The sequence below is a fragment of the Ovis aries genome, chromosome 1 (genome assembly GCF_016772045.2).
Source record: "Ovis aries strain OAR_USU_Benz2616 breed Rambouillet chromosome 1, ARS-UI_Ramb_v3.0, whole genome shotgun sequence".
Lineage (NCBI taxonomy): Eukaryota > Metazoa > Chordata > Mammalia > Artiodactyla > Bovidae > Ovis > Ovis aries.
The window spans coordinates 92,438,710-92,464,407 of NC_056054.1; the positions used below are offsets into that span (position 1 = coordinate 92,438,710).

General features: G+C 45.5%; 1 protein-coding gene and 1 long non-coding RNA gene across 3 annotated transcripts in view; one reads left to right on the plus strand and one right to left on the minus strand.

The window, feature by feature from the left end:
- TSPAN2 (tetraspanin 2) overlaps window positions 1-6,832 on the minus strand; it is a 44,075-nt gene extending 37,243 nt beyond the window's left edge. For both annotated transcript variants that reach the window (XM_027973487.3, XM_027973481.3), the window contains exon 1: window positions 6,731-6,832. In XM_027973487.3, coding sequence (XP_027829288.1) covers window positions 6,731-6,799 — 69 coding nt within the window. In that variant the 5' untranslated portion in view covers window positions 6,800-6,832. The remainder of the gene's footprint in view (window positions 1-6,730) is intronic.
- A 15,543-nt stretch (window positions 6,833-22,375) lies between these two features.
- LOC114113172 (uncharacterized) overlaps window positions 22,376-25,698 on the plus strand; it is a 262,429-nt gene continuing 259,106 nt past the window's right edge. The window contains exon 1 of the long non-coding RNA XR_003588207.3: window positions 22,376-22,500. This is a non-coding gene — a long non-coding RNA (uncharacterized LOC114113172). The remainder of the gene's footprint in view (window positions 22,501-25,698) is intronic.

The following is a 25,698-nucleotide window of genomic DNA, read 5'->3' on the forward strand; positions in this document are numbered from 1 at the left end:
ATGGTTAGTGTAGTGTCACTTGCTTTAGGAGAGCAGACTTGTGCTATAAACTGTCAGTGGTAACGTGGGGGTTAGAAGTTATGTTCCTTTTTGTCACGCATGACTGGAGACTCAAAGATACTGCATTTTCTGAGATAACACAGTGAAATGCCACGGACAATGGACAGATGACCTCCTGGTAACTGTAGAAACCATCAACCCTCAATGTAAAAGAAAAACCTTAAAAGAATAATGGTAAAAAGGTAACTGGAAAAAGAACTGCCACAAGGAAGCCAGATAAGCAGGCCAAAAGGGAGGACACTCCCTGCCCCATTCAGAAATGAGAGCCACAGGGGCACTTTGATCTCTTAGGGCCACATCTAAACCAGTTCTCAAAATGTGTTTCCTGGACCAGCAGTAGCAGCAACATCTGGGGGCTTCTTAGAAATGCAGACCTACTTAATCAGAATATTTGTTTGAACAAGATTCCCTGGTGATCTGTATGCACATTAAAGTTTGAGAGGCACTAATCATGGGGTTTTCCTATTTCCACCCAGTGGGCTCCGCTTGGTTGCACAGAAGCATGACAGGGAACAAACAGCCGCCCAGCTGGTGTGTATTAAGCAGAGCCATGTCAGTGACTGCAGAAGCTCCTCTAGGTGCTGAGGGAGGAGGAGGAGACCAGCACAGGGCACTCATGCCCCCGAGGAGCAAAGACATTAGAGAGATAATAAACTACACTCAAAGGCACAAGGAAGTGTGGTTCATTATCTTACTAAAATAGATAACTGATGAGAACCTGCTGTACAGCACAGGGAACTCTAGTCAGTGTTCTGTGGGGACCTAAATGGGAAGGAAATCCAAAAAAGAGGTGATAAGTGTATACGTACAGCTGATTCACTTTGCTGTACAGAAGAAACTAACACAACATTGTCAAGCTCTATGCTCCAATTAAAAGTTAATTTAAAAAAAGGGCTCAATGAAGCACCAAATAAAGCCCTGTTGAGTGTCTCAAGATCAAGGACTGTATCTTAATCATTTCTGAATGCTCAGGACTTGGCAGGGTGCTGGGCGCATGCTAGGTGGTCAGCACATATTTGCTGAGAGACTAATTGCAGGGGAAAGAATCTCTCCTTTTGACTCCAGGCCTTCAATAAGCTACAAGACTCTTGCCACTTTGCTTGATTGGTTGGACTTAGGACACTTGTTTCCCACTTTTCCTTACTTTCACGGATCTCTTAGATTCTGGATTCCACTTTTCTGCTTCTCTTCTAGTGTTTAAATAGGATTACCACGAATATCTTGTGTTAGTGTTTACTACGCACATGAACCATGCTTAATACTTCACATTTACTTACTCCTTTATCTGCACCAAAATCATAGATTGATCTTGGTACTTGATTAAGTCCATTATATAGATAAGAAAAGCCTCAAGGAGGTTAAACAGCTTACTCATTAAGCTTCCCTAGTTAGTAAATACTATGGCCAGGAATAAACTCGATGAGATGCAAGTATTCACTTTCCAGGTTTCAAATCCATAGATGTGAACTGCCATGCTGCCTAGACCTGGCTGAGGTCTGTAAGACTACTGGGATGGTAGCTCTTGCTTCTGCAGGCTGGCCCCTATTATAGGGTCCTTGCCTCTCCCAGCAACACTGGGTGCCCCCTGTCACCCACAACAGGGGAGGCTGCCAGCTGGCACTGTCTTCTCACCTTGACAGAAATCAAAAGTGGAGACTAGGACCTCCCTAGTGGCACAGTGGATAAGAATCTGTCTGCCAATGCAGGGGACACAGGTTTGATCCCTGGTTTGGGAAGATTCCTGGAGACTCAAAGATACTGCATTTTCTGAGATAACACAGTGAAATGCCATGGACAATGGACAGATGACCTCCTGGTAATTGTAGAAACCATCAACCCTCAATGTAAAAGAAAAATCTTTAAAGAATAATGGTAAAGGGGTAACTGGAAAAAGAACTGCCACAAGGAAGCCAGATAAGCAGGCCAAAAGGGAGGACACTCCCTGCCCCATTCAGAAATGAGGGCAACTAGGCCTGTGTGCTGCACCTATCGAAGCCCAAGTGCCCTGAGCCTGTGCTCTCCAAGAAGAGAAGCCGCCACAGTGAGAAGCCTGTGCATTGCAGCTGAAGAGTAGCCCCTGCTCACCACAACTCGAGAAAAGTCCACACAAGGCAATGAAGACCCAACACAGCCAAAAAAAAAAAAAAAAAAATTTACAAAAACATTAAAGATTAAAAAAGCAGAGACCATCTGACAACAGGGCTGAGGAAATTCCTAATCGCCTTCTGGGGTGGTCTAACTTTGGGGTGGACCCCAGAGAATACTTTCTTCAGGTATTTTTTTTTTAAACAGTTTTTCTGATAGATGGTACTTCTGAAGTTACTATTTGAGATAAGTTTGGGAAAGAGGAGGAGGTAACCTCTGTGAGCTTTGGTGGAGTCAAACATCTTTGACTCTCAAGCCCATAAGACACAGCCCTTCTTAAAAGGACCCGTTAGACATCACCAAGTGAAACCCCAAAGCCGCATTAACAACAGTGAGAAGGAAAGGAGAGCAACTTCAAACAAGCCATATATGGCATCGGACTTTCGACAATGAGCGGTCTTGCTTCCTGTTGGTCGGCAACCCTGAGCAGCTCACACAGCACAATGATAGGAAAATGCTGAACACACAACAAACCAAGGAATAAACAGCGCCCAGGGTTTTTTTCTTTAAACCAACACAAGTGGCTTGTTGGATTGTGGTGTTTTATTTATATTGCTATGCAACAGAGGGGAAAAAATAAAGGTGATATCGGTGAAATGCATGGAACTATGCCATGCTATCTGATTGTAGTGGCCGAATTTAGACACGACAGATGTTGGGAGGGGTTATGTGTTAGACATCAACCGTGATAACAAATTAAATTAGTGGGGCTCGGGGCTAGGCTTTACTTTTGTTTTAAAATCAAGGGTGAACAGAGTCAGCAGCCCTTGGCCAGGCTCTGGTGGGATCTAGTTGAACATTTATAAAATCAGGAGCACGACCTAGGGAGACTTTAGCCAAGTAGCGCGAAGGAGATTGCAAATCCATTTGTCAAATTGCAGATCACAGAATATACCCCACCCCCGCTTGCCTCTGCGCCTACCTTCTGGTGAGTTCCTGACAGGAAAGGAAGTGCTGTCACCCAGGGGGGACCTCAGACGGGCAGACACATGAGCATCTAAGAGTGTGTGTAAATATTACGCTTGAAGTCCTGGCAAACGCCTGTCCTTCCAGGAAAATTCTCCCCTGCTCTCTCCCCCTTCCCCAGACTTCCCACAAATTCTCCAGCCAGGAAAAAACAACCTAAGAAGCTAGGGTGGGGCTTTTCTGCAGTCAGGTTCCCTTGGTTACAGTGAAGGTAGATACTTAGATTATGTATCCCAAATCATTGCTTTCCTCTAAATCATTAGGCACTTGTTTCAAGTCCCCCCATTCCCTTTAGATGCACAGGTATAGACATGGGAGAGCCGCCTGTCCCTGGTCCCCATTCCTCGTGGAACTGAGAGTGAGCAACGCCCCGCTTCCCTTCCTGAGCCCAATCTGTGCAAAGAATCCATCAACAGGTAATAAGGAGAAAGAGTCCTCCAGATAAAGTCGACAATTGATTATCTGTGCAAATAGCGAAGGCCATGTATCTCAAGTTCTCTAGATTCATTAATTCTTTCTACGGGTGCATTCTGTGTGCTGAGTACTATTAGGCGCTAGAGATATATTTGTGAACAAGGCACACAAAATTTTCCTGCTCTCAGAGTATTCTGAGTTCTAGTGGGGAAAATCCACAAGTACAAACTGAGAAGCTAATGTGTAAATGAAGACAAGCTGCAAGTTCCTTGGCAGCAAACATACAGACTTTTCTCAGATATTAAGGGACTCTGGGGAAAGAGGGCTAAGTTTCATTAATGCTTTCTGTGTGCCAGGCACTTAATAATAATTTTTAAAAATTGAGCACTCACTGTATACTGGGCTCATGGGAAGGCGAAATCAAATACTTTATGTCTTTCCTTTTAATCATCTCAACAACTCTTACCCCAATTGTTCAGCTGAGAAAACAAGGCTAGAAATAAGAATAACGTGCTCAAGCACACTCTGCTTGGGGTCTCTGCGCTTGAACCTGAGGCCTTTGTCAGATGGCACTCTCACTCTTGCTGTTCTTCTGCTGGGGATGGTGGTGGTGTATCGCCCCTTCACCCTCGTCCACCTCCAGTCTGCCAGTCCTTCTAAATTCAGTTTAAACATCACCTTCTTCATGAGAACTGTTTCACCTCATCACTAATGCTATGGACTTTTTAAAAAATTGCTTACTTATTTATTTATTGTGTGTGTGTGTTTCTATTTATTTATTTGACTGTGTGGCATATGGGATCTTAGTTCCCTGACCAGGGATCAAACCCGTGTCCTGCAAGTCCCTGCATTGGAAGCATGGAGTCTTAACCACTGGACCACCAGGGAAGTCCCTCCTGTGAACTCCTTAATTAGATGAGATATATAAAAGGCCATGCCTAACCCTCGTGGCTAACACATAGTAGGCACTCAAGCATTGCCTGTTCCTACCTCCCTTCCTTCCTGTGTCAGAGGTGTGAAATTTGTCACTTGATTATACGCTGTTTTGTTTGTTGTTGCTCTATATGCCTTGGTCATTTCCTCAACTAGATTAGCAGCTCGGGGAACAGTATTTTTATTTACAAATATATATGTGTGATTGTGTGTGCATATGGCTCTTTATATTTACATATATGCTGTTTTTCTAAGTCTCATGTAATGATGGTTTAACAGAACGGTTCTCAAACTTGAACATGCATCAGCATTTCCTGGACTTGTTTAAAAAGATTCTTGGGTCTCCTCTAGAATTTCTGATTCAGCAGGACTGTGATGGAACTTAGAATGTGCCTCTCTGACAACTTTCCCGGAGGTGCTCTGGCTCAGGACTCACTTTGAGAACAGCTGGTTAACTACATGTACCACAGTGCTCAGAAGCATGAAGGCTGAGTTGGAGGCCCACCTCTGCCTCTCATTAGCTGTGTGACCTTGGGAAAGTGGACCTATTTGTGCCTCTGTTTTTCCTTATTTGTATAAATGGGGATAATAATAGTATGCATATCCAGAGTGTTGTGAGGATTAAGTTAATAATGAATGCAATGTGCTTAGCACTGTCCCTGACACAATGAAAATGCTCAATAAATGTTGCCTATTATCCCTGGAAAGGCTGGCATGACATTAAGCACTAAATAAGCTGAACCCAGTCTAAGAATTCCTTCTCAGACTTAGATAAGACCTCTTTCAAGCAGTCAGAGCGTCACTGATGCATAACACTTATAATTAACAGCTTTGAAATTAAGCCAGACTATTACAAAGCACAACATAAAAGGCCTTTAGGAATGCCCCTCCCCACTCTTATGCTGGAAGCAAATGACCAAGTGTACAAAAGCCATGTGTATTTTTAAAACTCAGGACTGTCTACGGGGTACCTGCTTCACACCTTACCCTACTGAAGGATGCTGAGGATGGCAACTTGGCCTCTGAGAGCTTGGAACTGCTGGAGTCACCCAGGCCTCTGGGCTTATGGGTTGGCAGACACCAGTGGAGACCATCCTTCAGTAATTAGTAGGTGTCACGGATGAAAAGCTCCCCAGAGTAGTCAGGACAGCCACCAACCTCCTCTAGCCTTGAAAGCCCTCAGCCCCCTGCTGCTCCCTCCCAGCTCTAAGAACTTCTTCACCCAAGGCAGGATCTGTGTTTTCCTTCAGGGTCTATCTGAGCAGTTAGTGGCTGGCCGTCCCTGGAGGAAGCCCAAGAAGGAATGTGCACAAGGGACAATTCTCAGACCTTGTCTCCCAGTCCTTCAGGGCCTCAGACAGAATATCTAGGAATTCAGGGATGGTCTAGCCTTAATTTTGTTCCAGTTAATACGGGGGACAAGGGTTGTGGCCCTATCTGTCGGTGAACCACTAATCCCTGGAATGTTGTTCATTCAATGCAAAGTTGAATGAGATCATCTCTGGGAGCAGTAGTATTTTGCAGAGCCTGCTGGCAGGGCTGTTGTGGGGTGGTGCTGCCTCCCCTTGGAAGCCCCTCCCTTCCTCCCATTCCCTGACAGAAGAACACAACCCCTTCCTTCCATCCCAGCGGTACCCTCCCCTAATATTCAGAACAAGGATGACCCCGCCAATATCACTTCCACTGCTACCCCCGATTTCCCACATAAGCCCACCACAGCCAGGTGCTGTCTTCACACACTCTGGATGGGGCACCACCTCTGGCAGTCCCGGCGCCCTGGCCAGGCCGGGCTCCAGCGGAAAGGCAGAGCGAGAAGGGGGTGTGTGCACTGGGGGTGGGGGTGGGGGGGGGGGTGCGGGGTGAGGGAGAGAATCTGGAGGTAAGGAGAGGCTGGTGTCCCCGCATCTGGTGTCATCAGGCTCCAGATGAAAAGCAAGGCAGAGAGGTTCAACGGGAAGAGCCACACGCAAGGGGTCTCCCCGCTTCTCACCATTTTTCGTTGCTCGATCTCTGTCTTGGTTCTCTCCCCTTCCATCCCTCTCTCCCTCCCCACACCCTCTTTTGTCTGCCTTTTTCTCACCTCCTCATTTTTGAACACCCAGCCTTCAGGAGCCGGGATCGGACGCCGCAGCGGTCAGCTCCCTGGGGACCCCAGCCCTGCGCCCCCGCCCGGCCCCCTCCCCTGCCCGGCCCTCTCCGCTCCGGGTCTCACCCAGAAGAGCAGGTTGAAGCCGAGCAGCAGGTACTTGATGCACCGCAGGCCCCCGCGAAAGCGCCCCATGCTGCGGCCCCGGCGGCGGGATCCGGAGTCCCCAGGCCCGGACTCGGAGCGCCGGGAGCCGGCGGGGAGGGGGCGGAGCGCGATGGACCGTGGGCGGGGCCTGCGACGGGCGGGGCCGGCGGTGGGCGGGGCGGCGGGCGGGGCGGGAGCCCGCACCGGGTGAAAGAGGGTCAGGGAGGACCCGAAGTCCGGAGGCGGGCGATGGGTGGGGGCGCCGGGGGCCGGCGGGCGAAAGGCCGGAAGGAGCGGATACCCGGCTCTCCCCCGGAACGAGGGAAGGCTGCCTCATTCTCTCCCCAGGCCGGGGGACGTGCCCCGCAGGCGCCCGGCTCAAGGTGATTATCGGAGCATCTGCGAGAAAGGAGCGTCCACTGGGAACCCGAGACCCATTTAATCAGCGCTCTGTGCAGACTCATTTGAGGCCTGCGGTGATGGTTGAGAATAAGGACACGGCCCTGGTGGCTATGGAAACCTGGGAAGGTGGCCTCGGGTAGAAGAGATAAGTAGGACCCAAGGCTGCCCAGAAGCTATCAGTACCCATCGCGGGACACCCGGCCCGGGGCACCCGAGTCCCCAGTTGTGGTTTCCCAGCGCCTTGCCAGCGCACAGGCCGCGAGGAAGCAGATTCTAGGGGACCCTCCCTCGGCTCCTCCTGCGCTTCTCCAGAACTCTTACCTTAATAGGCAAGAACTGGGAGAAGGCGCGGGATGCGGCTTTCCTGTGCCCTGAAGGCTGTTCCCGCGCTGCACGGCCTGGCCTGCGGAGGAGAGTCAGACAACCCGGATCCTGATGGATTCGACAATGGAAACCCTTGGAAAGGAATACAAAACCTCAGGGATTATTGTGATGTGGTGATGGGAGAAAAGCGGGAGCAGGTTTTGTTTTGCTTTGTTTTATTAATATAAAACCGCTGGTGGGGAAACCAGGCTCCCACTCCCATTGACTAAGTGTCTGCAATATGTGGTGCCAGACAGTACGGCGGGGGCGACAAGAAAGTGTGAAATCCAGGGAGCCTATGCATTAATTCAGTAAAACTTCAAGTGCCTCTTATAGACCAGGCATAGTAGCAAGCCTCAGGGACTCGACAATGAGAAGATAGTCAGGCCTGGCGCAGTGACTCTGGTGGTAGAGACAGATCTGTGAACAAATAGTCATAGCAAAACGAGGGCAAGGCTCTGGTAGGCACCTCCTGGCCTCCTGGCATGGGGCAGGGAAGGCATTGCTGGGGAGAGTGGGCCTGAGCAAGTCCTGAATGAGTCTGAATAGAGAGGAAGAGCAGATGGGGCAGCTTGGGCAAAAGTGCAGGCTGGAGAGGCAAGGGCCTTCTGTAGGGACTGTGAGAAGTGAGGGAGCCCAAATGGAGCAGGGGTTGGGGGTAAGAGGGGATGATGCTAGGGTGCAGCTTTCAGCCAGTTCACCAAAGTGCCGAACTATGCTGGAGTCTCCGTTTCCTCATCTGCAACATGGAGATGATAGTACATACCTCATAGAGCTGTGAAGATTAATAAGTTAATATCTGTGAAGTGCCTAGAACAATGCATGGCACAGAGTAAGAACTGTAAGGGTCAGCTTTTACTGTGTTTAGTTTTCCAGTCAGTTTCTATCATGTTGCCATCTTTGCCTACCTCTGTGTCTTTGGACATTTGTTTGAACATCTCATGCACTTTACTTATGAAAATGAATAGAAGACAGAAAAATGAGTGTGCAGATTCGAGTAATAAGTGTAAGCCCCAAATAGTGAAATAGTTTTTAGGTATGCAGAAAGAGGCACCTCTCTAGCTTCAGTCAGACAACTTGACATTTCTGATCTATTAAAAAAGAAAAAAAACTAAATTAAAAAATAATGTCTAGTACATAGTAGACATTCAATAAGTCTCTGAAGTAAATGAAAAACAATGATATCATACTTTAAATATATTGTTGAGTATTATGTCTCTAAGTAAGACAAACTACATTTAGAGACTATTCTAAGCTCTTTAGGAAAGAATCTCTATTATAAATCTATTGTTGTTTCGTATTACAATTTTAGTACACATGTATTAGAGACAGATCATTGCCTACTAACATAATGGATATAGATTTTGAGTGTAGACTTCCCCAGTCACTCCCTCCAACAAAGCTGCGTCTTAGGGGAGCTGACACTTTACAGGACTAGGGCATTCTAACTGATAACACATGTTCAAGTGTAGATTATTATGTGAAAGTAGGGAAACTCCATTAAATAAGGAAGTTAGCCTTTAGACGTTTTGCAAAGCTAGAGACAGAAACTAAGCAAGGGTAAGATGGTTAGATTTCTATTTTTAGTCAAGTTGGGACTGTGTGGAGAATGCTTTGAAGTGAAGACTTGAAGCTAATTAAGAGACTATTACAGCAATGCAGGGATTCCCTGGTGGCTCAGTAGTAAAGAATCTGCCTGCAATAGAGGAGACAGGGTTCAATCCCTGGATCAAGAAGATCCCCTAGAGAAGGAAATGGCAACTTGCTCCAGTATTCTTCCCTGGGAAATCCCATGGACAGAGGAGCCTAGCGGGCTACAGTCCATGGGGTCGCTAGAGTCGGACATGACTTAGCAACTAAACCACCACCCATAGCAATTCAGATAAGAAATGAGAACCTGAACCAAGACAGGGATAGTGGGTTTAGGAAAGAGGCTCAGATTTGAGAGATATTTAGACTTGATGAAAGATCAAGACAGATTGGATATGAGGGGTAGAGGGGAAAGAGAAGAAAGGATGGCTGATGGATTTCTTACTTGGGTAAGTAACCAGACAGATGACGGAATCATTAACAGAGACAGCACTTTTAGAAGGTGGAGCAGGTTTGGGGGAGAATGTTACAGATACTGTAGGTGGACTCACCTGGCACCCAATCCTACATCCAATTTAGAGGATAGGAATGCTAAGAACTTGCTTCCTGGTATACTTTCCAGCTAGGCATGGTCATATAACATGTTTCTGATTAATGGAATTTATATGAAAGTCTGTTGGAAGGTTTCTGGAAAACCTGAAATTGTCTTGAAAAAAAGGCTCAGCTATCGCTGGCATTGCTCCCTTCCCTTTTTTCCTGTCTTGAACTAAGACATGATGCCTAGAGCTGTAGAACATTTTGTGACTGTGAGGAAAGGCCAAGAGACTGAGACTTGCCAGCCAGGAAGGAGATCACTGAACTGTGGAACCAACACCAGCAGCCACCCATCTCCAGATTTCTTGTTATGTAAGAAAAATAACCCTCATTTTGTTTGACGCATATATTCTGTTATTTGCGGCTAATGATATTTTAACTGACATAGGGAGATAATACGTTCGTATTTGGATCTGTTGAGTTTTTGATCTGATGGGAATTCCAGATGATGTGGTCCAGGAGACAGATGGAAATATGATTGGGATTCTGAAGAGAGGTTTGGACTGTAAGTTTAGGTTGAAGGTTCATCAGCAAATGCTGATAATAGAAGCCAATGTTCTCCGAACTTTTGTCCACACATTCCCTGAAGTAATTATGAAAAATTATATCCTTCTTTGCACATTTCTCCCAATATTTTATTATGAATATTTTCAAACATACACAAAGTTGAAATAATTGAGCAGTAAACACCATATATTCACTGCTTAGTTTCTACATTTTGCTTTAGTTGCATTACTTACCTCTACATCTACCCATTCATCGTATTTTTTATGCACTTTCAGGTAAATTTTAGACATTAATGCACTTTACCTCTAAACTCTTTAGAATGAATAACAGTAAGTAGAGTTCTAATATTTGTTCATACTTTTTAAAGATGAAGTTTATCTGAATGAAATGTTCACATTTTAAGCATACCAGTCAATGATTTTTGACGAATATGTTTGCCTTTCTAACTCCAAACCCTGTTGAGGTACAGGATATTACTGTCGCCACTAGAAAGTTTCCTTGTACCATTTCCTGGCCAGTCCATGGACCCATCTCTCCTGGGGAAAACTACTATTTTAATGTTTTTACTATAGATTAGTGTCTCTTGTTACATAATATCATATAAATAGAATTGTACAGTATTTATTCTCATGCATTAAATTGACACATAAAATTATATGTTATAAATTTGAGTGTATGCAAAATATGTCATTATGATGTATTTTAAATTTTTTGAAAGAAAATGATCACATCCCTCATTTTAATGCATTCAGTACAAACTAGTGTGATATGCTACCTACCATCATCCAAGTTTTCTTTTTCAGATTTAATACCTGAAATGACAACATGAAATATTTGATCAAAACTTTCAGAGGATGTTCTCTTCAATTTTTAAACATTTATACTTATGAGCAGCTTAATTCAAAATAATTTCTTAAATTGAGGTATAATTGACATGCAACATTAATTTTTGGTATAAAAACATAATGATTTATCATTTATATATTCATCACCTGTTAAAAATATGTGAACAAGCTCCTTGAAACTTTTACGTCTTTCTTTTTTCTTCTTGAACTTGTATTTTATTTCAATGAAATGTAACCCTAAAGCAATGCATTTTTATGCTTGAAAGATTTTTCTTGAATGTTCTTGTATACTTGTCTGAACAAATATTTTCATATGTTTATTAAAAGAGATTAAATGTTTCTTCCTGAGACCATAAAGCTTCAAGTTTTAACTAATTTCTTCTAGACTGAGTATTATTAAAGTTATTCTTAGTATACAGTTGACTAAAATAACAAATACATCTTAAATAAGCAATCATTAAACATAGAAGTAAAATATTCCTGGAAGTGTATCTGTTTAATGAGATTGGTGGGGTTGGGATTTTTTTCTACTAGCTCATGTATCCATGAATGAGCATATTCCTTATTGCTAGAACAACACAGGTCCCAGTGTAAATCCCCTTAATATTTTTTTATTGCTTTGATATTAATGCTGAGAAACTTTGTTTAGACAAATGAGTGGATGAGGGTGGAAGGAGCTGTTATAGTAATGCCAATCAATTCTTTAAACACCTGAATTATATGCCCTAATTTGCATACTGATCTATCATCAAAAACTATTTCTAATGATCAATAGCTGACAACTTCATTTAGTGTTTCTTCAGTTTTTTTGAAAGCATAGTTGGAACTCTTCTAACTTACAAGAGCATTTGTTGCCCATATTATAGTCATTCACTATATTAATGTCATTGTTAGTGATCTCAGTACCTACATGAATTTTTCAAGTTGCTGGCCTAGATAATTTTATATAAACTCTGGGGAAATGTACTGTGATTAGATTTAGGAAGAGTGAGCAGTAGCTTGTGAGGGAAGACTCCTTGATCACAGACATATTCTCAGACAGATCGATTCTAGGAAAGAGGACATGTGGAAACTGAGGATCTGGAAATGGATTCTTTAAAAAACTATTTGTGTTGGAGAACCCCTGGAAAGATTTCTTATACTGCCGGGATATGCATGCCAGAGACAAAAGGCTGTTTTAGGCCATCAGAATGGACAATATAGCCAGCGAGAATGTGAGAAGGGTTGAGAACAGAAACTTTAGAACAACAGCATTTTAGGAAGCAGGCTTCCCTGGCGGCTCAGACAATAAAGAATCTGCCTGCTATGCGAGAAACCCAGGTTCGATCCCTGGGTTGGGAAGATCCCCTGGAGGAGGAAATGGCAACCCACTCCAGTGTTCTCATCTGGAGTCCATTAGGAGACAAGTACATGGACAGTACAGAGGAGCCTGGCGGGCTACAGTCCATGGGGTGGCGAAAGTTGGATACGACGGAGCAACCAACATACGCACAGGCACGTACAGAGATGTAACACTCCAAGGAGGCTGGAAAGGAATGACCAGCGAGGTAAGAGAAAACTCAAAAGAAAGTGATGGCACAGAAGCCGAGGGAGCAAAGGGCTTCTGCGGAGGGAATGGCCCCCGTACAAATACCTCAGCAACAACAGGTGAGATTATAGTTCCCTGGAATTGGTGTTATTGGAATTTAGGAACTTGACAACTGGATAAGAGCTATTTCAGAATAATAGGGCGGTGTTTCTCCAGAATAGGTATACTGACTTCTGCAAATCATCTCAAGGTACTACCACAGTGTATTAATTCAGATGACAAGTGCATTTAAAGGTTGGTTTTACAAGTTGCCAGGGGAGTTCCCTGCTAATCACCATGATCAAAATATGTACATCTCCATTTGCATGATGGTTATTTCCTATATACTCCTACCTTGAAGGTGTAGCCTTTGGGAGGGGGGACCAGGTTTGGGTGGGGTCTCCCAAAGACTCCTTACCTTAATGGGATTTCAAGCTTTACTTCATGAGCCCCAAGTCTTTGCAGCTGTTGAAACAGAAACTTGGGGCCAAAGATGGCCTTGGTACCTGCTTAATTTCAAGGATTCTTGCTTTCATTTCATTATGGGCTTTGTAGATTCTCTTGCTTTTGTGCTAGCTAAGCAATGTGTTTTTAAAAAGATGCCTATATATTTCTAGTGTTTAATTTCAATGGAGAATGTAGTTTAGGATATCAAGTCTGCCCTAGTGCTAGAAAAAGAAGCCTGCTGTCGTGACTTTCGTTTTGATAAGCAGGACACAGGCAGTGTTTTGACTGCTAGGTTTGCAGCATATTAATCCTGTTGCTATGCAGTTGTTGCTGGAAAATAGTCTGCGGGCTCAGGGTTTCTAAACCAACCATGTCTTGGATGCCCAGAGAAGGAAGGAAGGCGAGGGCCTTGGCTTGCTGATTGCAAACCATCTCCATGGCCACAGGTTGCTGAGCTCTCCTGTCACAGTGTTTTCCCAGCAGCATTCAGGCATCTGTGGCTTCCTCTCATTATTTTTCTGCTTCTGGCGTTTGCTGGTGAGAGGAAGGAGTGTATACCTGCTTGTGCAGGCATGTAGCAAGCAAGAGAAGGGACTATGAAACAGGAGAGAGGAGCAAACTCAAAAGACAGTTGTTTTCACAACCTTGGGAGTTGGGGAATAACCTAGTCATTTTAATTTTCCCTTTTGTAGGAGGCTGGGGAAAGGAGAGGAACAAAACCCATTCAGGCCTAAGTTCTAAGTCTGAATACTTACTGTGTCTTCTAGATGATCCTCATTTGAATGATCTGAAGTAGGAAATTAGATTAATTAAAAATTACAGAATAATAATCTGGTATTATTTTAATGTGATTTTTCCTTTTGTTCCTAAGTTTCAACAGAGGCCCCAAACACTGAGAACAAAATCGTAGCTACCTAAGGACCTTTATAGTCTAAAGCAAGGTGCAAGACTGTCTACAAAGGCAGGGTTCTCTAGAGAAACAAAACCGATAGGATGTACTTGTATACATGCTAAAGGAATCACTCATGTGATTATGGAGGTTGAAAAGCCCCACAGTCTAACGTCCACTTGCTGGAGACCCAGGAGAGCCAACGGTGTAGTTCCAGTCCAATAGCTGGCAGGCTCCAGATCCAGGTAGAGCGGATTTTTCAGTCGGTTCTGTTTTTCAGTTCCTGAAGGCAGGAAAAGACCAATATCCCAGCTCAAGGAAGTCAGGCGGAAGGAATTCTCTCTTACTCGGCCTTTTTGTTCTGTTCCAGTCTTCAGCTGCCTGTGTGAGGCTCACTCACATCAGGCAGGCAATCTGTTTTCCTCAGCCTACCCATTCAAATGTTAATCTCATAACAGACACACTCTCACAGACACATCCAAATGATGTTGGGCCAGACGTCTAGGTCCCCTCAGTCAAGGTCATCACGCAGTCTATATAGGACTTGCAAAAGATGGGATGAAACACGATTCTGCCAGCCAAGGGCACCCCTTATCATCTTGGCTAAGAGAAGGCTAAGCATACATTGACAGATTAAAAAGAGAGGGTCAGTCTCACCCCACCAAGGAGAGGGGTGAGGGATGGGATGCTGTCCCTTCCCAACTTCAAGTCACCTGTAAGAGGCTTCAGGAAGACCCCTGGAGGGCTTGACAGATGTCCCTGGAGTTTGGGGACGGAAGAACTGGCGCTGGATTCATGTCTGGCGCTGTCCCCACATGCTAGCAGAGTAAAGCTGGCCCGCTCTGAGAATGACAGACTTGCTGGCATGAGTGTTTCCTGCTCACCAGACACGAGTCCTTTGGAGAGACTTGCACTCGGGATGTCCTAAAAGAGACCCTGGCAAGAGGAGTTCCCAGCAGATGTGGGGGGTGGGGAATAGTTGGAAACCAGGCGCTCCAGGGATAGTCATGATTACACAGCCAGAAGCGGCATTCCCCAACTCAAGAGAACTAAAGATGGGGCAGGGGCTTCAGAGACCATAAAAATTTACTGTCACTTATGGACATGGAAAATGTATGGCATATTCCATGTTCAAACCAGCTATGCAAGCATTACATGGGACATCTGGCTGCACAGCCTTTGATGGGAATAATGTAAATAATAGACTTTATTGAGCATTTCACATGCAGAGCTCTGTTCTAAGCTCATTATAGTTATTAGCTTCTTTGACCCTTAAAACAACTCTAAGAGTTATTACCATTTTCAAAATGAGGAAACTGTGGCATGGAGGGTTTAAATAACCTGTCCAAGATAACTGTGACAATGCTTGGTTTCAGGTCCTAGAGGTCTGGCTAGAGAGCTGATGTTTTCACTTCTGCTTTGGTCACTCATCAAATCTTGAGTGCCTACTATTTGCCAGGCCCTATGGTAGGCACTGGGGATATTGAATGACACCTGCTTTGGGGAGCTTATGGACCAATGGAAGCAACAGTCATTTAAACAAGAAATTATAATATCATTGACAAGTGCATCAGTAAAAAAATGTTTAGAATGATTTGGGAAAACACAGAGGAGGGACTTAAGAGAGCTGGGAAAGGCTTCAAGGAAAAGATGCCACTTTGGCTAACACTTGACGAGCTAGAGTTTGACAGACAGAGAGGAAGTTTATTTCTTGGGTTGATGATAAGGAGACTAGCCAAATAAACAGTAAGGAGTTGGGTGTGGCTAGAGTGTGTGGTTTGGGTGGGGTGCTGGCTGGGAGGAGAGCAGGGAGATGGTAGAGGGGATAAAATGACATGTGGGGCCAAACTATGAGAGACCTTGTCTCTGTCTCTGCTAAGTTATTGGGACTTTATTTTGTGGGAAGCAGGAGAATGACTCAAGTTTGTGTTTTACACAAAGAGAGGACTGAGGAGTGAGGGCGATACATTCATTCAACGAGTCTTAGTTGTGCCAGACCCTCTGCAGTGACCAGATGTGGTCTCAAGAAGCCTGCAGATGTTCTGAGAGGGGAGATGGCATCTACCCAAACCTCCTGTTTCAAGGAGACCAACACTGAGTCTCGAATGAAAAGTGCCCAGTGCTTCAAGGGCAGTGAGGGTTCAGAGGAGCGAGATACCCTTCAGGCCGGGGGAGTCGTCGAAGGCCTCAAGACAAGGAGGGGCATCAGGGTTTCGGGCCTTGAATGACTGTGTGATTTGAAAGGCAGAGACGGTGGTGGGACAGACATGGATGTGGGTGGTGTGTGTGGGGAAAGGTGAATCGTCCCCTTTGGCCGGAGTGCAGGGGACATGAAGGGCACCTGGTTGGAGCCATGGGCAGAACTTGAATCACGTTTCCCAAGGTATGGTGCCAGTAGGGGATTCACAAGGTGACTTTTGGTGGTACATGATGGACGTTTTAAAGTTAGGTGTTTGTATGCATGTACACTAAAAATATTCAATCAGTAATTATAACATCGCTTACAGTGAGGCAAAATAAATGAGGCAATTTAATCAACATTCAGGAAGTAATAATATAGATGGTATTCAGATAGGACAAAATCATCAAGGAAATAAAGATTCAGGAAAATTGGGCTAAGGTGTTTAGAATGATTTAGGAGGGTAGGCACACCAGAATGGGGATTCAATAGAATGATCAGTCTGAGAGCTGGTGTACAGCGGATCAAATTGGAAAAAGAAATCTGAGCTGGAGAGACCAGTAAGGAAACAGTTATAGTGAAGTGAATCAGTAGTAAGAGTTTCCTCTTTAGGGAGCCTGTGCTGCTCCAGTTCTTGTAAATTCACCTTCTGGCTGCACATGGAAGCAACATGTGGTGTCGGGAGTGGCCACGATGTCTCCCACTGCCTCTCTGTAATGAGGCGTCTCTAGGTTTTGGCAGTGGCATTGTGAAGATTTGACACATTATACGTCACAGTTCCATCTCTGAGCTCTTCCTTGGAATCCTTGCTACTCTTTTTCCACCAGAAACTTTTCATCTAATGGAATGGAAGAAGTCTCCTCTGAAAGAGGGGAAAAAACGAGTCTTTCAGAAACAGTCAGGCCAATGCCTCAACACTGCACAAGAACCTTGAGCTCTGTTCCAACAAAGCAAAACAGCATGAAGGCAAGCCAAGGCTTCCTGTCCCACTTCAGTGTCCAACTCTTGTGCAATTTTTATCTTTAGGCCTTTTGCAATGTCGTCTTCAGATACTGCAACCCACGTTTGAAATATTTTTCCTGTGAGAAATTTCATGTTGAATTTACATATTTTGAGCAAAGCTTGCCTGTCTGGGAAGGAAATCACAATGCGACTCCAAGAGGTATATCTCCAGGGGCAAGGGAAGTGGTCTGGCCCACCATGGGTGGTTCCTGACTACAGGTGTTTTAGCAGATCCCTTGTCTTCTTTTCCTTTTGTCCTGCACACCCGAAATCTCATCTATAGGTTGCACTTACCTCTTCCTTCACCCTCCAAAGTAGAGGAGAGGGTCAGAGTCAGATGTACATGTTTCTACATAATGACTGGCAGAATGAGTAAATTCCTTCTCAGTTCCCTCTGCCACCTCTTGCTATGCTTGGTGGCTTAGGTATTTAGTGGTTACCTTACCTCTCTGAAGGCTACAGATGACTCAGAGAGTGGGGCCTGGAGGAGCGCTATGTGATGTGTGGCCTGATATGAGGCGCTGTCTGGTGGTTCTTTCTCTGCTTCCCATCTCTCAAGCCTCCTATATGGTCCACCCACTTGATGTGATGTTGCCTGAGTTTGTTTCCTAGGCAAAACCACAGGAATCCAGTTTGTCCTTAATGATCCTCCTGCTTTTCTTTTGGAATCTTTAGTAGATCTCTGATTTTTTTCGGCCTAGAATTCTTTCCCATTTCTTTGGGAATATCAACCCTTTTTTTGGGGGGGGGGGCGGCTGCACCAGGTCTTGGTTGCCTCTTGTGGGATCTAGTTCCATGACCAGGGATTGAACCCAGGCCCTCTCCATTAGAAGTGGGGAATCTTAACCATGTACCATCAGGGAAGTCCTGCCACAGACTTTTTGGTGATTTTCCCTTTGGGGGAACACTGGCCCCTCTTTGGAAGCTGTTTTGAGAGAGGCTGGCATTTATGTGTGCTATCTTGTGGCCAAGTTGAGCCCACATGAGTTTGGCAGGTTAGTTCTGATGGTGGTGAAAGTGAAAGTTGCTTAGAGTCGTGTCCGACTCTTTGCAACCCTATGGGCTATACAGTCCATGGAATTCTCCAGGCGAGAACACTGGAGTGGGTAGCCTTTCCCTTGTCCAGGGGATCTTCCCAACCCAGGGATTGAACCCAAGTCTCCTGCATTGTGGGCAGATTCTTTACTGGCTGAGGCATGAGGGAACTCCAAGAATACGGGGGTGGGTAGCCTATCCCTTCTCCAGCGGATCTTCCTGACCCAGGAATTGAACCAGGGTCTCCTGTATTGCAGGTGGATTCTTTACCGACTGAGCTATCCCTTAATCCCCGCTGCCTGCCTCTGTGGCATTTCCTGTGTTCCTGTCCTTTTCAAGGCCTGGTTGTTAGCTTTTCCTTTGATGCTACAGCATCTGCTGCCCATAAATTAGTTTTTTTCTGAAGCAAGTCAGACTCTGCTGCTGTTGTTTAAGATCAAAGAACCTGAAAAGGCCACTGTCTGCTCCCTTTTCTCAGTGCTCATTTTACTTCCCTCCTGCTTAAAGCTCTACTGCGGCTGCACACTTTTGTTAGATCAAGACCCAGATCCCAACCACCACCTGCAGACCCAGCCTGTCCTGCCCTTGGTGGTCTCTCTGTCCCACCTTCTCCATCACTCTGTCTGCCGCCTGGCTTGCCACCTTCCCTTATCTTGAATGCTCTGTGGACTACTGTGTGGGGAGTTCACACACACTGCCCTCTGCCTGTCCAGCTCTTGGAGTGGGCCTTCCTGTGTGCTTCCCAACCCATGGCTGGGTTTATAGGTTAGGTGCTCTCTCAGCACACCTGGTACTTCCCCATCATAACACTTATCTCAATTTGTAGATGCACATGTGTGCTAAGTCATTTTAGTCATGTCCTACTCTGCGACCCTATGGACTGTAGCCCACCAGGCTCCTCTGTCCATGGGATACTCTAGGCAAAAATACTGGAGTGGGCTGCTGCGCCCTCCTTCAGGGGACCTTCCTAAGCCAGGGATCGAAGCTGCTTCTGTCTCCTGCATGGGCAGTCAGGTTCTTTACCCCTAGTGCCACCTGGGAAGCCCTTGTATATACATACACATGTAATCCTACTGGCAGCCTGTGTGATCCTTCTTTATTTCCTTCACCAGGTGACAAGTTCCATGAAGACAGGAAACGTGTTTTTGTCCCAGACTGTATGCTGGTGTCTAACACAGCACCTGCCATGTGGTAGGAGTTCAAAACATTTCTGTGGAACAGACACATAAGAAGATGCACAATCTGACTTTGTCAGATGACCTGAGATGGGAGCTCACCGAGATTTCTGTGCGTCATCTGTCCTCTTTAGGGCTCTGATCTGCACTGGGCAATGGCGGCGGCAGTGGTCTAATCACACACCTAAACATAGCTTTTTGCTAACAAGTTTCTCCGCTGCCTTCTTTTCTCCAGTCTTCTTTCATATCCTACTCTCCAGCTTATCCTGCTGGGCTGTATTCTTTTGTGGAGGCTGTCAGTTCTCCTATGGTTGGATTATTACACCCATGAAGGCAGGAACTTAGGGGTGTGAAGACTAATTCTTTCTCTGGCTCTGCCTGAGTTGCTGGGTGGACATTAGCTAATTCATTTAATCTCACTGAACCTGAGTTTCCTCATCTTTAAAATGGAGAGAGTATCTGTTCTACTGTATCGTACCATCAGTCATCCTTCAGTATCCATGAGGGTTGGTTTCAGTCTCCCCACTCCGCACTTCCCACACCGACCCAAATCCAAAGATGTTCAAGTCTCCTATGAAAAATAGCATAGTACTTGGATACAACCTACCCATATCTTCCTGTATACTTTAAATCACCTCTTAATTACTTATGATACCAATATAGTGTAAATGTTATGTAAATAGTTGCTCATGTGGCAAATTCAAGGTTTGCCTTTTGGAACTTTTTGGAATTTTCTCCCCTGAATATTTTCAATCTGCAGTTGATTGAAACTGCAGTTGCTTGGATCTTTGGATATGGAACCCATGAATACAAAGGACTGCTTGTACCTTGTGGTTGGGAGGATGTAAAGAGATGATAAAGGTCAAAGCATTTGGGAAAAATTGCTCAATGGACAAAAAGTATAGGAAACATTTTTTATTACCTTATATCTTTCTGATACCCTTTATAATATTTGGTCTTTTACAGGTACTCTCCAAAAATTACAATGCCTTAATCTATCTGCCCTTATTTCATCTAGTAAGTAAAATAAGATGTACTAACAGCTAGACAGAGTTAAAGGCTTCATATACGGGCTCTCATTTCATCCTTTCAAGATTGACATTAGTTTTTCTCAACTGACTGGGAGAAAACTGAGACTGAGAGGTTAAACAACTTATTCAAGGTCATTCAACAAGTTGGGGAGCCGGGGTTCAAATCTGCACCCACCGACTCCAAGGTCAGTGCTCTTCACCCAGACCCACAGGGCTTCCCTTGCACATTCCTCCGGTGGCGGCCCAGAGGCCCCACTATGCTGAGTGTCCCACACTTTGGGCACTGTGTTGGCTGATTGACATCCTTCATTTCCCTTAATGTTTACACTATCATCATCATTTCACAAGTGAGGAAAGCAGAAGCTCAGAGACGGAACCTGGACTTCCGCTTCTGGGAAGGATAGAACCAGTTGCATCAGGCCACCACCACTACCACTCAGTGACAGAGCAACAAGGAGCAAACCGGGGAAGCTGTCAAAGTCATCTCCTGAAACAAGGAGAGCAGTGGAAGCAATGAGTAGGAGGCAAACTGACCTAGAGAAGAAATGGCCTTTCCTAGGACAGCTGACCCCTACTTATTTTCTTCCCTGGGGGTATCTGCATATTCTGAGCATGGGTGTGGACCTGACCTGGGCGAGCAGACCCCACAGAGGGAGGAAGAAACCACAGAGGCTATGGCCATCTTGAGGGGCTGGTATGACCGATGAGAAACCACAAAGGCTGGGCTGGTTTTCCCCCTGGGACTCTGGCTGAGCTCTGGGGAAGCCGATAAGAGGGCTCAATAATCTGGGAGCTAAATCTGAGACTGATTATCCTGCATCACAGGTTAGTTTTGTTTTGTTTTGTTTTTTTTTTTCTGGGGCCCATGGGGCCCAAAGGATCGTTTCCACTTCTTCCCTTTAACCTCTGTGTTCCTCTCGTACCAATCATGTCTAGATTTTCTGCGACAAGTAGCTTTCCGAAGACACTGGCGCCCCCTGCTGTCAGAAAGCAGCTTTGCAAGGACTTGGAGCCTGCCCTTAGCATCTTCTGATACCCTTCTTCCAAGAATCAGAGGTTTAACCTCCATGATCAGTTTTAAAGTCTGAGATTTTATCTCACTGGTCTCCTTTGAATGCTGACTGTCTTGACTTGTAGATGCCCATGGCACCTACATGTCAGTTTCTCTTCTGTAAAACAGAGTCAAGGGGGACCACTTCCCAGGTTGTTTGTGCATTAAAGAAGGCAGTGGATAAAGTTTTTAACATTGCCTGGTATACAATTAGTGCCAGGTAGACACTAATAGTAGCAGTGATGATTGCTAAGGCTGCCTTAGGTTCTTCTCAAAGCTCCTCAAAGCTCCTCAAAGCAGACAGCCCTAGCTGTCACTCTCTGGTGGTAAGAGCTACTCTGGCTCTGGATGTTCCAGGACGTTCAGATGTTCTCAGTTCTTCCCATAGAAGGACACCAAGGACCTGGAGGCTGGCGGTCAAAACTAGGAAGAAGAAGGCTTAGCTATGGCAAGGTGAGTGCCATGCAGTTCCCCTGACTTCAGCCTCTAGTCTGTTAACTGGGTAGCCTTGGCGATTCTCAAGTCTCAGGCCTCTGGGAGCTGAGGTTACTAAAACTGTCTCTGAAAAACTGCCTTTCACAAGGTTGCATTTTGGTCCCCTCTTAGAAGATGAAACCTCTGACTTCCCTTACGTGGAAGTGCTCTTGAGCTGACTTTGCAGGGAGTTCAGGCCTTCGGCGTTTGCGGCTTCAGCTCCGCATCATGCTGTTTCCCATTTTTCAGTTTCTCCACCTTTTAAGTTTCCGTGTTAGCAGTATCACCAGCAGCAGAGGTCTCACGGAGGCTTCTTCCCTGGCAACTAAGAAGAGTTAGCTTCACTCTTCATTTCAAAAGCACGCACTGTCCCTTGGGTGGCGACCTGCATTCCCTAGATCTTGGCACCGCCTCTCCACGAGGCCCCGCCCCTGACCCGCCCGCTCCCAGAGTGCTTTGTGTCAGCTCTGGCCGAGTGGACAAGTGGACGCAGCTGGGTGCCGGACTTCGGGACTTCTCTCTCTGGATCCCATCCTGCCGGTGACACAGGGACAGGGACGCAGCTGGCAGCAGCCTGTGGGGGCAGTCAGAGTCTGAGGTATTCCCGATAACCCTGCCACTGCCGGGCAGCCCACAGATCCAGCCGCCTCCTGCTAACTCTGAGCCACCACTTCTGCTCCGTCAGCATTTTCATGCTTTGACCTTTTAACTTCTACCTGCTCACACGTTACTGCATATACGAAGTTAGGTGTGGGCCTTGTGGTTTTGTTCAGTTCTAGAGTTGCCAGATATAATACAAGATACCTAGTTAAATTTCAATTTCAGATGCAGAAGTAATATATTTTTTTTAAAGTTTAAATATGTCTGAAATATTGCACGGGACATACTTATACTAAAAAAAGTTTCCTTGTTCATCTGAAATTGAAGTTTCACTGGATATCTTTTTTTTTTCACCAAATTCACATTTTATTCTGTTCTGGGCTGCCTGGTCAGGGGCCTCCCTGCGCTGAGGAGCTTTCTGGAGGAGGCGCTTTACCTGACATCAGGGACTGTACCGCCCTTCAGATCAAGTGCCTCGTCAGCATGATTTCTTCCTTAGACTGGAAGCTCCTTGGAGGCAGGACCTGTGCTCCCCCTCTGTGGGTAAACCAGTCTGCGTGTGGAGTCTCAAGCAAGGGCCTGAGGGCAAGCCCTCTTGTAACAGTTTGGATGTGGGGTGCCCTTTCGTGAAGTTACCCTATAGGGCTAAAACCACCCATGTCCTGATGCAGTCTGCCTGTGCTGGGACCACATTTCCTGAAAGGCCAAGGGGCTTGTGAGCAGCAGGGAATCCTGGAGGGGGACATCCCATGCTCACAGGTCTGATGATGTCTGCAGGGCTGGGGGATTTGCACTGAGCTTCTGCACAGTGGGATTCTTCTGGGTGCCTTGTGCCATTCTGCAGGACATTTCATTTCATTCATTCTGCAGGAGGTTCATTTGATACTTTTCTGTGGCATGTGTTTGGGATAAAGGGCAGACCTGGACTCCCTTCTCTACCTGATAGCCTCTCAGTTTCCTGGCTTGTGGTCCCTTTCAAAACAAGGGGAACAACTCCTTTGTTATGTGCACGAGGAGAAACATTTGAGCAGGCTTTGGCTCTTTTGGCTCTCAGTCCAGTGCTCAGCACTGCCTGTCTCCCCATGGATCTGGTGAGGGAGGCCTGAAGCAGGAGGTTTACCTATGCCCAGAACTCTGGCAGCTGTGACTGGCTTTGCTTCTCTTCTCAGCAGAGATGACAGGAAGTGTCAAAGCCAAATATTCACTGGAGGCAAAGTCTGAACACTTCAAATAAGATTTAATGACTCAATCCATTGTGGGCAATTTGGGACTCTGAAAATCCCTGCAGGTTATGTGCTGATGATAGCTGAGCTAATCTTAGGGAGGTGGACAGGGGCATCTTCTGGCGTCTGTGTTTTCAAATTTCCTCTTTTCTCCTCCATTCAGGAAAAATAAGCTTTATTCTTGGGTTGTAAAGCCAAAGAAGCCTCTGGAAGCCTGTCATCAGTGAATGACAAGGTCAAGGTCTGAACCCTAGAAAGCCTTGGCCTCAAGCAATGCCATTCCCTTCTCTGTCCCCGCCCACTGATGTCTGCTCATTTCCAGGAACCTGTGCGGTGTGCGGATCACACCAACGCTAGTTTCTCTAAGAGGCACAGAGGTTACCCCAACTGTCCCCTGCCTCAATGGGGCCCATCTGAAAGGGTGTCCCTTTTCTGTAAACAAGTGCAAAAAAGTTTCTTGTTTCTGTTTAGCCAGAGCTCTCCTTAGTTCACTACCCCCACCTCCCATTCTTATCATTTTTTGCTGCATTTCTCATCCCTAAGTGCCCCTTGGAGCCCTCTGTTGGGACTTGCCCAGTCCTCTGGCAGGGGGAGGGCTACTCCTGCCAGTTGGTGCTTCTAAACTGCAGTCCCTTCCCTTGGGCTTTTTTCCATTTCCCCTTACCTCTTGCCCACCTGGCAGCTCTTAGGGAGTGATTGATGGTGTTGTCTCTCATTATGTTGCCAGAGGGGAGACGGTGAAGAGGCTAAGTGAAAGAAATGGGCCTGGGACTAGGGGTAGGTGGGCTTGTTTCTCTGCAGGGGTTCAGAGGTCCTTTTTCATACCTTAAATTTCATGAATGGATCTCCTGTGGTCAATAAAATTAAGTTTTTAATTAAAAAGAAAGTTTTAGAAAGGACTGTTCTGCCTCTCCCAGCATTGATGATCTGGCATAAGTTTATTCTTAAACAAAACATAAAATAAATTTACTATAACATTGATTATATATAAATGAGGAATTTCTGTTTATTAAAAATCTTAAAGACAGGGTATACACTGAGAAAAGATATTTGTGATACATGTAACTTGCAAAGGATCAGTATGAAGATTATACATGCAGAATTCCTGCAATTCAAAAAAAAAGAGAATAAACAAAATAATAGGAAATGGATAAATGACATGAACATGCTGCTGCTGCTGCTTAGTCGCTTCAGTCGTGTCCGACTGTGCGACCCCATAGACAGCAGCCCACCAGGGTCCCCCGTCCCTGGGATTCTCCAGGCAAGAACACTGGAGTGGGTTGCCATTTCCTTCTCCAATGCATGAAAATGAAAAGTGAAGTCGCTCAGTCGCTCAGTCGTGTCTGACTCTTAGCGACCCCATAGACTGCAGCCTACCAGGCTCCTCCGTCCATGGGATTTTCCAGGCAAGAGTACTGGAGTGGGGTACTATTGCCTTCTCCAACATGAACATGGGTTTCACGGAAAAGGAAATTTATGTGATTAAGAAACATATGCAGAGGTATTCAGTCTCATTAGTTATAAAGGAAAAATAAGACAATAATGAGTTAACATTTGTCTGACTAATTGGCAAAAATTACAAAGTCTTGATACAGGGAATTGGAAGAGATGTAGACATTCATTTATTCAATAAAAGTTCATCCACTTCTCCTTTGTCCTAGATACACATTTAGGTGCTCAGGACATAGCAGTGAACAAAAAGGCAAATATGCTAGTTGTTATGATAGCTTACGTTCTTCTGGGAGGAGATGGACAAGAGGCAATAAATATAATAATTAGCTAGTTGTATAGTATGCTAGAAAGTGAGATATAGAAAGATGTGAGGACAGTTGAGCATAATGTGGGGGAAATTTCAGTTTAAATGGAGTAAGTCAGAGTATATTTCATTGAGAAAGTGACATTTGAGAAAGATTTGAAGGGCATGAGGGAGTGAATTGTGCATGCCTAGAGAAGAGCGTTTCAGGCAGAGAGGA